At 35.8% G+C, this 10,486-nt stretch overlaps 2 protein-coding genes across 2 annotated transcripts; one reads left to right on the forward strand and one right to left on the reverse strand.

Annotated features, from left to right (window-relative positions):
• Positions 1–2,326: 2,326 nt before the first annotated feature.
• LOC108974939 lies at positions 2,327–2,954 on the reverse strand. The gene is made up of 2 exons (XM_018943066.1): positions 2,689–2,954; positions 2,327–2,594 (listed from the first exon to the last, which is right to left on the reverse strand). Exons 1-2 carry the CDS (start codon positions 2,891–2,893, stop codon positions 2,362–2,364), a joined length of 438 nt encoding a protein of 145 aa, XP_018798611.1. The 5' UTR covers positions 2,894–2,954; the 3' UTR covers positions 2,327–2,361.
• Positions 2,955–9,028: 6,074 nt separating this feature from the next.
• LOC108974870 (prostatic spermine-binding protein-like) lies at positions 9,029–9,745 on the forward strand. Its single transcript, XM_018942970.1, has one exon. It carries the CDS (start codon positions 9,029–9,031, stop codon positions 9,743–9,745), a length of 717 nt encoding a protein of 238 aa, XP_018798515.1.
• The last annotated feature ends 741 nt before the right edge of the window (positions 9,746–10,486 follow it).

Raw genomic sequence — 10,486 nt, forward strand, 5'->3', positions numbered from 1 at the left:
CGCCTGTGCGGTTTTCGAGGCAACAAGTGCAGGTGCACGCTAACAAGACGCGGCCATCGTTAGGCGTCCAAATGTGAATTTATGTCGCAACAGGAGTACGAACGCGAATGCTATTAAAATTTGCAATAAAAACTGCCGTAATTATGACATCAGCGGGTGCCATGTGGTGTTGTCTTGCTGTTTTGGTACTTGCAACCACCCACCGAACTATAAATTTTAATTAGCCTCTACTGTCAGCAGTTTTACGGTATCTTCCGTCATGTTTTTCAATGAATTATTGTGAATGACAAACCGATATTTTTTTTCTGGGTTTTTTTTCACATTTGTGCACTGAAGTTATTTGCTTAGAGGAGAAGACGTTGCATTTATCAGTTTAAAATGCATGTAGTGGGCAGATGTGAATGCTAATGGTGATCAGCACCACAAAACGATCAAACCTAGTGGCGTTCAGCACCAGGGACCAATTAGTCATCGATGATTTTGGTAGTAACAACCGAACAATCTTAGGGAAAGAGAGATAAGGTGTATATTTTCAATTGCGGTGTGCTCCTGACAGCTGTTGCGTCGAGTTAGATTATGATATCTAGCAAACGGTAGATCAAACATATCCTTTGCGAAGTCTAAGCTCCTCTAACGTTCGCCCATCACAAATATACAAAGACAACTAATTATACTACTAAGATCTTAACAACGATGTATACAGCCATCGTGAGAGCTAATTTGCGGATTAGTCAACAAGAAAGCATACTAATATGATTCCATCTCCCCTTCTTCCTAACAAATTTCTGACCGTCATTTACCACCACTTACCAGCAAAACGTAAATAACATTAAGTAACTGAAACCCTCCATATCTCTTTTGAGTAGCCTCGATGATGAACTGATCACAATAAAAAAGGAGATTATACGCGCTTCGTGTTTTGAAAGGAGTGAGGGCTCTCACTCCACTATTCATCCATTCACAAATATACTCAATATTACGAAAATTCACGTCTTGTAAAGAATGTGTCAACATAGTCAGCCTATCGAATGTATAATTCGCAACACCATCCCTCATCTTGAGACCCAGCATTCATTATTAGATAATATTCGATCGAATAGAACATGTCCAGTACACAACAAAGAAAATATAGCAGCAGTAGCTGAGAGTGTACACGAAGAGCGTCGAGAGTCGATTAGGCGCCATTCACAGCAACTCGAACGACTTGATGCATTTCGCCCGACCTTCGCTTCGCTTTATGAGTGAATTTGAAAAGTTCCAAGAAGGCCCGATGTTTTCGAGCGAAATATTTTTCAATGGGGACCATTTCTGGCTCAATGGGTAAATGAATAAGCGAAATGGCCCCATTTGGGTCGAAAACCAACCTGACAATATTCAAGACATACCATTTGATCTAGGAAAAACAACGGTTTGATATGGTATTTTGGGCCGGTGGAATCGTCGGTTCATATTTCTTCAAAAATGATGCCAGTGAGAACGTAACCGTCAACGGTTTTCGTTAACACGCAATGACCGACCATTTGAAGTCTGAAACTGAAGCTGGCGATCTCGACGACATTTAGCATCAACAAGAAGGCGCCACTTCGCATACTTCCCATCAATAAAAAGATGTGTTGAGAAACCACTTTGGCAAGCAGATAATTTCACGTTTTGGACTGGTGGATTGGTTACCAAGATTGTTATATAACACAGCGGTGGGACGGCTAAAGTCTAAAGCATATGTGTAGCAAAATATCACGAGTGTCATTAGCTGGTTTCTGGTCGAAATGCTAGAACGAGTCATCGATATATCTCTCTCAATGAATGAACCATATGAGACATAGTCGCAGTGAACATTTGAAAGCGATAATCTTCAAAAACTATATATGCCAAGGAATTTTCTTTCCAATGATACTAAACATTCCCGATTAAATTTAAAGTTTGTGTATTTTTTCTTTAAAACAAGTGGGGAACATAGAAAAGAATTACCCTTTATAAAAAAAGTGGAATAAACAAAGCATTTTTTGGAATTCTAACTAGGAAAATAGAACAAAGTTCTTCTTAGAAATCCAAATTATTGTAATATTCATTAAGACGGTTTCTTTTTATTTGGGGTACTCATAACCCATCGTAAAGCATCGTAAAATTAAAAAAAACTGTTGTGGATTTCATACAAAAATTAGTTTACACATTTACAATTCTCAATGCTATGTTTTCGAATCGTTATAACTTATAACTTTATGAGATTTGTGAAAACCCTAATTATAATATTTTTGAATAAAAACAAATGGAACGGTAAAAATTTTGTCAGAAAATATAAATTTTCATTACAAAAAGTATATAAGAACAAAAAACAAGGTGAAAAATTATAATACTGACACATTATAATTTCTTTTGGAGTTGTCGCTTTCCTTTTGCAGACATGTCTTTTTTTAAATCACCAGCATACTTTTTCGGAAACTTCCACTTATAGGTCGGATGAAGGCCTGCAAAGGAATCAACACGTGGTTTATCAAGAGTCGCAGCCCCATTTCCTGCACTCGAATCCTTTCGTCTTGTATTAGTGGTGGCAACCGTTACAGCTGATGGTGGTGACAGAACATTCACGATGTTCACTATTTAAAAAAAAAAAATGGTTAGTGTATGGTGTATGGTGTATGGACTTAGCATTTTTATTTTTTTTTTTTTTAATAATTTTTTCATGCTTACCCCGCGTAGATCTCTCGGTTGAACCGTTACTATAAGTTACGCTTTGATAATGTATAAAGAAGATGCGACGCAAAAGTAATATTATGAAAGAAGGCGTGGACTTCGGTTGTTGTACATCGCTTCGAACGGTTGTCGTGTCTGGTTCATAGCCTTGAACCAAACCGAGCGCAAGAACAAATAAAATCGCTAAAAGTTGGGCACGCATCGAAAAGAGTTGAAAATTATTTTTGCACAAGTCGATAAGATTCTGAAACCGAGCGCTGGCACTTCAGTGTAGCAATCAAAAAAGCCGGGAGCTGCAGACTGCATTTTTATAAACAATTGTCGGATTGGCGTGAGTTATTTAGACAACAGCTGCAGCAATTCCTGTTTGTCTTTTTGTTGAAATAAAAACATTTGCAAACAAATACTGTCTATTTTTCTGTTTTCGTAACGTTTATTTACTTTTTAACTGTTTACCATTGTTGCGAATTCCTTTCAGCCTGGCGGTCAAGGTCAGACGTGAATTCGGCTAAAGCTTTGAGCAAAAATGCAGCATTCAATGGATTTTTTTTTTTTTTTTTTTTTTTTTTTTTTTTTTTTTTTTTTTTTTTTTTTTTTTTTTTTTTTTTTTTTTTTTTTTTTTTTTTTTGTATTTTTAAAGAAGCTTTAAAGCTTCGCTGTATACATATATTGATTTCGAAAGTTGTAAAAATATCGGGCACTTACGTGTCCATTTTGCCCTACTCGTCTTTCGCAGTCTCAGCGGAAATGAACTTCGCTAACGGAATTTTTTTAAGACTCTACTTCTACAATCCTACAGTAGGTTTTTCGAGCGGCGACATCCCTGGCAACTTTTCTGACAAGAAGTACTACAAAGGAAAGATGTCTCTAATTTTTATAATCTCGCAACAAAGTTGCTAAAGAGAGTATTATAATTTTGTTCACATAACGGTTGTTTGTAAGTCCTAAAACTAAAAGAGTCAGATATAGAGTTATATATACCAAAGTCATCAGGGTGACGAGTAGAGTTGACATCCGGATGTCTGTCTGTCCGTCCGTCCGTGCAAGCTGTAACTTGAGTAAAAATTGAGATATCATGATGAAACTTGGTACACGTATTTCTTGGCTCCATAAGAAGGTTAAGTTCGGAGATGGGCAAAATCGGCCCACTGCCACGCCCACAAAATGGCGGAAACCGAAAACTTAAGAAGTGTCATAAGTAAGCCATAAATAAAGATATTAAAATGAAATTTGGCACAAAGGATCGTAATTTTTTTGGAAAAGTGGCCGTGGCCGCGCCCCCTACTAACTTTTTTGTACATATCTCGAAAACTACTATAGCTATGTCGACCAAACTGTATAGAGTCGTTTATTTTTGGCATTTCCATATACAGTTCAAAAATGGAAGAAATCGGATAGTAACCACGCCCACCTCCCATACAAAGGTTATGTTGAAAATCACTAAAATCACTAATCACTAACAAAAAACGTCAGAAACACTAAATTTTACAAAAGAAATGTTAGAAGGAAGCTGCATCCAGGCTTTTTTTTAAATTGGAAATGGGCGTGGCGTCGCCCACTTATGGACCAAAAACCATATCTCAGGAAGTACTCGACCGATTTCAATGAAATTCGGTATATAATATTTTCTTAACACCCTGATGACATCTACAAAATATGGGTGAAATCGGTTCACAACCACGCCTGGAATCTCGATTATCACTTTATCATGCGAGAGTATAAAATGTTTGGTGACACCCGAACTTAGCTCTTCCTTACTTGTTTTCAATGAAAAAAGTAAGGCCTATGGTAATATTCCGGTTCGGAAGAAATACATACTTGGGATGTTATATATCACTTTCCACAATAGGTTTGAATATTAAGTTCACCTAACATATAGTTTCTTTGACGCCCGAGGGAGGTTGCTATTGCAACTGGGCGTAATCGAGCCACTGCCATCCCGCCAAAACTGCCATCAAAGCAAAGTTGTTGTGGCCCTTTTATGGTTTAATGTTCATATCTTCCAAACTATTGAAGTTAAATCAACCAAATTTGCTCAGCGTAAGCCCTTTAAGTACTTCCTCATACAACGTGAAAATGGGTAAAATCAAATAATAATATCACCCACTTCCCATATAACGGTGATGTTGAAAATTACAAAAACGGCGATAATTCAGTGAATAAATGCGCCGCAAACCTTAATGTTTTGAATTGCTGACAGACTTTCCGAGTTAACCTCAATGAAATACATCCGAAGACTAAATATAGATAATTGAGGAACGATCCCCCACAAAAGAAGGCCGGGTTAGTTCTAAACTTACTTAAATTGGAAAAGAGTTCTAGCAGAATCATTTGAATATAACTATACCAAAAACCTTTAGAAGACAGTACTAAGGTAAGAAATTGGAGTATTTTCAACATAAAGTTTCAAATTACTATATAAACTTTAAACCCTTTAGATTCTTTAGAAGTTGAAAAAAAAAAGTATTTATTTGTATTTCTTATTTAAATATCACAATTCATCTAGTTCCTAAATCTCTTCGCCATCTTTACGTTGATCAAATATTTCTCCTTCGAATTCGCCATTTTGATCTTCCGCATAGCGTCTCTCTGTGGTTCTCCGTTGACTCATAATTTCACCATTGTCTCCCACTTCGCCTTCGTAAACACCTCCGTCGTATTCGTTCCTTTTTGTTTCACTCCATGACGCAACACTTTCTTCGTCACTTTCATTATTTGTTCGCGCTTGGGTATAACTGTATGTCAGTGTCATTGAAATGATCATGAAGATTATGAACGACAAGTTCCGCATTGTGAAACCGACACGACAAGAAATGTCTACAAGGGTAAGGAAAGCTTCCTCAACACTAACCTTCAATTCATCATAAAATAGTATTTTATCAGAAAATTTAAATGTGTTTTCAGCGAAGATATTTATTTTATTTTTTCTTTCAAAAAAATAAAAAAATTAAAAATTTTACATTTTTTAAATAAATAACGACTAAAGAATTCTCTGGTATTTCTTGAAATTATTTCGGCTGCTAGCACATGTTGTTCCAAACGTACTCTGTGTTCCGCAAATATGAGTCGAAAACAGAACTGTACAGTTGTGCGCATGGAATAAGCAACTAGCGGTACGTATAAGGGTTCAGTTCACCATCTTCAATAACTGCAAGTAACATACAATTTTACCCGAAAAGATCTCGAATTATTGGAATGCTGTTGTAAGGAAAACATAGATTCATTTATGCCGTTTTCAGGACAGAAAGTGTTGCCTGCCGAACTTACAATTTTCGTGAATAGTTTTCGTTTTTTCTAAATCTATGTCGAATCTTTCCAAGTGAATCTTTAGTGTAGTGAAGGTAGTGACAAGCTTAAATTATGCCAAGTTTTCATCAGAAGTTATCCGAGTGTATTGAAAAAAGAAGAACTAAGTTCGAATGCAACCGAAAATTTTATATTATTTCAACTTGCAGAAGTCGAACCCAGGGAAATACCTTCAGGTGTAAAACGTCAACCAGTGGTTCGGAAACCAACCAATTTTAAATATATATATGCTAACGGGTGATCCAAGGGTAGAATCGCGTGAAGCGGGTCAAGCTGTCATGTAATTTTTGTTCGGTATTGTTTAGCATTTCATTCCGGAAAGACTTATGCCTGAACAATTTTTAAAATCGTTAAACTTTATTTGAAAAATTCACGTTCTCCAACGAATGTGTTTCGCGCGTTTCACTCAACTTGTGGTTAAAATAATCAGCCTACTGAATGTACCATTCGCAGCATCTTGAGACCCAGCAGTTTGAATAACGGTTTGGTGTAGTTTGTGGCTCGGTAAGATCATCGGTCCATATTTCCCCAAACGTGAAGCCGGTGAGAACGTAACTGTCAATGACGGTCACGCCATGACAACCGACTTTTTGATGCCTGATATTGAAGCTAGTGAACTCAGTGAAATTTAGTTTCGACAAGACGGCGCAACGAAGAGATTGAGAGAATACTTCCGTCGGCAGATAATTTCACGATGGAGCGCCAAGATTGTATGATATCACACCTTAGACTTTTTCTTGTGGAAATTTATAAAGTTTAAAGTCTATGTTGATAATTTCGTTTCGATTCGAGTCTTGGAGCAAAACGTCACTCTTGTTATGACAAGACAAGCTAGTTAAATGTCGAAATGTTCAAACGAGTCATCGAAAATTTAACTCATTGGATGGAACATCTATGAAGTAGGCAGAAAAGATAATTATCTAAAAACAAATTCAAAAGATCCTTATGTCAAATGATAATAAAAATTCCCTATTAAATATGAAGCTTCTTGGTTTTGTCTTTAAAAACGAGAGAAGCTTGAAAACAATCTCCCTATACATTACTTTGTTAAGTTTAAAAAAAAAAAAGGCTACGTTAAATAATAATTGTTTTTTCGGCAGGTATGGGCTCTTCAAATTTTATTTTTACAGTCTCAATCGACCACTATGCTGCTTATTTCAATACACGGAGACAGTATGATTGAGATAACAGTTAAAACTAGTATAAACCTACTTGTATGTACACTGAGCTATTGATACTATATATGCAATATCTCCTCACACTACTGTTCCTCCAAAATTTATACTTTATACAAATGTATCGAAATCTTTGAGCACGTGTTTTCAAAAAAGAATTGGTTATTTGCTGTTCAAATGTATTTTATACACTAAATAAAGCTGACGTAACACAAACAATATATTTCTAAGTTGACGCCTTCCGCTTTTACCTCCAACTGTAATGTTGTTGTACAAATTTTAAAGGGCACTGTTTCCCAAAATAGGTAAGAATATAGTTAAGGTTTCAAATGTATATGAATCAATATGAAGAGACTATCTCCTCAATAAGAGAGATATGGTAATGAATTCGATGAACCCAGCTTTCGAGTACTTTTTGCATTAAACCAATTCGTACGTCTTGAATAACTTTTTCTTGAATAACTAGTACCTTCAATATTCATTTCTAAAGCTTAAGGAAAGTCCAAAGACTAATGACTTCAAATAACCTCACAAGATGTAGTGTAATGGTATTAAATCACGACTGCTTGGAGGCCATTAAATGTCACAATTTCTTGAAATAATCGAATCTCCACATTTTTCTCGCAATAATTGAGTTCTTGAATGCTGTGTGGTCCGTCTTCTTGGAACCCGATGATTTTCAGATCAAATTCTACCGATTGCGGCCACAAAAAGTTCGTTATCTTCGATCAATACCGCTATCCTTTAATAACCATCACACCACCTTTGTTTCGAGAGCAGTACGGACCGATGACTTCATCAGACCAAAAACCAAACTGTCAATTTGGGTAAATCTAAGATTTGTTCACGAACAAGTTATGGATTTTCTTCGCACCTGAATCATTTTAATTATTTATCGCATCACTCAGATGAAAGTGAGCCTCTTCGGAGAAGATGATGTATTGTTTCAAATTGGTAAAATCCAAGATAAAGTCAGCGAATCAACGTTTACTGGGTTCCAGTGCCTTCAGTTCTTGAGTGAGAACAATTTTATATGGATGCAAGTCGAAATCCTTTTCTCAATATCGGCCAGGTTGTGTTTTGAGACAGATCTAATTCCAGATAACATCTTGGAATCCAAGATGAAATTGTAAACAATAAGAATTACAACGAAGGAAAAAAATACAGATCATGACATATTAAAAATATTCGAAAGGACACTTAGAAATCATATCATCCCAATTGGAATACTCGTTATGTACCTGTAGGAATGCTCGATTGATTTATAGTGTGTGTCAGGGGAATCATGAATTTATAATATTTATAATATATAAGGCTGAGCCTTAGCAATGAGAGCTTTCTTTAAGCTTTATTTCATGGTCCTTAAATTGTTGCTACTGTTCGACCAAAACTTCTTACGAATGTTTCCGAGAAGATCAACCAAAGCAGCCAGACGCTATTTTGATCAAGAATCAAATCAAATAGTTTTTATTATTTACAAATATGTTTGATTGAGAGAGACAAAGCCAACGTAAGACAATTAGGTAAATAATAATGAACTAAAGAGATGAAACATGTTACATAGGTGTAACAAATATTGGAGCGCGAGTAGCTTGACCTTCCAGTTGCATGGCAGCTAGTAAGAAAAGTTATTTTTCAGCTGAGCAAATGAACTTAAAGACTACATCAACTATTAGTTTTAATGTCAAAGCTAACATTAAAGCTAACACTATCTGTTTTACAAGGTTGCAACTATTGTAGATAGAAAAATCTCTTACAGAGAATTCTCTGCTATATAAGCACCGGTTTTCTAAATAACTTCAGTAATATACTTTATAAACTAGCGAATTAATAATATTACAAGAGGCACAAAAATCATGAAAATTTTCATATTTGTTATAATCGCTTTCACGGCGATCTCGTATACGCGGGCGGCTGCCTTGGATAACGGAAGCGGTAGTGAGGAATCCTCAAGGGAAATTCCAGCATCAGAAGATATTTCCGAGACTATCACTGTTTTTGGGGAACTACCTCCGCGGAAGTTGTTGGAACTTATTTTGAATAGAAACCAAGCAGGTGAAAATGATGCAGACCTCGCGGATTACGAGGTCATTGATGACGATGAAGATGACAAAATTAATAAAAAGGCAGATGATGATGAAGATATAAACGAAGAATCGAAGGATAGTGCCGATGGAAGTAATGAAGATGAAGACAGTGAAGAAAATGATGAAGATGATGTGTTCGGCGATGAGGATGAAGGCGATTCAAAAAACTCAAGTATCGATAGCAACGAAATCGATAATAGTTCTAATCAGCTAGATGAAGATACATTAGAAGGAAGTGGAGATGGTGAAGACGACAACGAAAAAGAAAATAGCGAAAATGAAGATGATGCTGAGGACAATGAGGATGATGATAGTAATGAAAGCAAAGAAAATAACTCCAACGAAGACAGTTTAGACAATGGTACTAGTAAGGATACTGATGGTGAAGAAGATAAACATGAAGATCATGACGCTGACGAAGATGCAAGTGGGGATAGTGATGGAGAAGATTATATCAGCAGCTATATAGTTACACTGAGCACTTAACTAATTATTTAGAAACGGATTCTACATTTTACTTTTTTTAAAATATCTATCAGAAAATACCAGACTGGCCAATAAGCTCACAATATAACAAAAATATATTATAAATAAATCAAAATTAATTGACAATATTTGTAGGATGTTTTATATTAATAATGAGCAATCAAAAATAGTTAGGATTACCTCAAAAACTATAATAAAGTATTCAATACAAATCAGTGGATAACTTTTCTAAGAAAAATAATCAAAAAAATATATATATTTGAAAACAGTTCCAGGACTGTACCATCAATGGAACTTACATGCACTTAAGTAGAAGCGATTATATAAAGGCTAGTTTTATTTGTTAAGTAAATACATACGTATATATATAGTTAGGTAGACAAATCTCGAGAAAGCCATGGTTTTAGCCTTAGCTTCGCACAAGTAAAAAGGTGAAAAAAGTGAAGAGATCAATATATTCTCCATTATATAAAGAACTTGGTATTATGCGAGACTTTGAACCACAACACATGGAACCAGCCGAACAGCGACATTTTTAGCTACAAACACACGAGCTCAAGCATGGGTTTAGTACGTAGGCGCACCGTTTCCCCAATTCCAATACAGTAAGATATTACTGAAAACGGGTGCTCCCGAATGGGGTGTACCTTTAGCGAGTAGTACGAAACGTGCCTTCGGAAACAAAACAAACAAAATCTAATAGCACTAGACCACTTGTGAGACTATGTTAACCTTTGATTT

The sequence above is a fragment of the Bactrocera latifrons genome, unplaced genomic scaffold (genome assembly GCF_001853355.1).
Source record: "Bactrocera latifrons isolate USDA-ARS-PBARC rearing strain unplaced genomic scaffold, ASM185335v1 scaffold_6, whole genome shotgun sequence".
Lineage (NCBI taxonomy): Eukaryota > Metazoa > Arthropoda > Insecta > Diptera > Tephritidae > Bactrocera > Bactrocera latifrons.

Coding starts and splice junctions, on each gene's coding strand:
- LOC108974939 (XM_018943066.1), bottom strand. CDS start 2,893: ATGCGTGCCCAACTTTTAGCGATTTTATTTGTTCTTGCGCTCGGTTTG. Junction 2,595..2,688: donor AACCGAGAGATCTACGCGGG/GTAAGCATGAAA, acceptor TTTTTTAAATAG/TGAACATCGTGAATGTTCTG.
- LOC108974870 (XM_018942970.1), top strand. CDS start 9,029: ATGAAAATTTTCATATTTGTTATAATCGCTTTCACGGCGATCTCGTAT.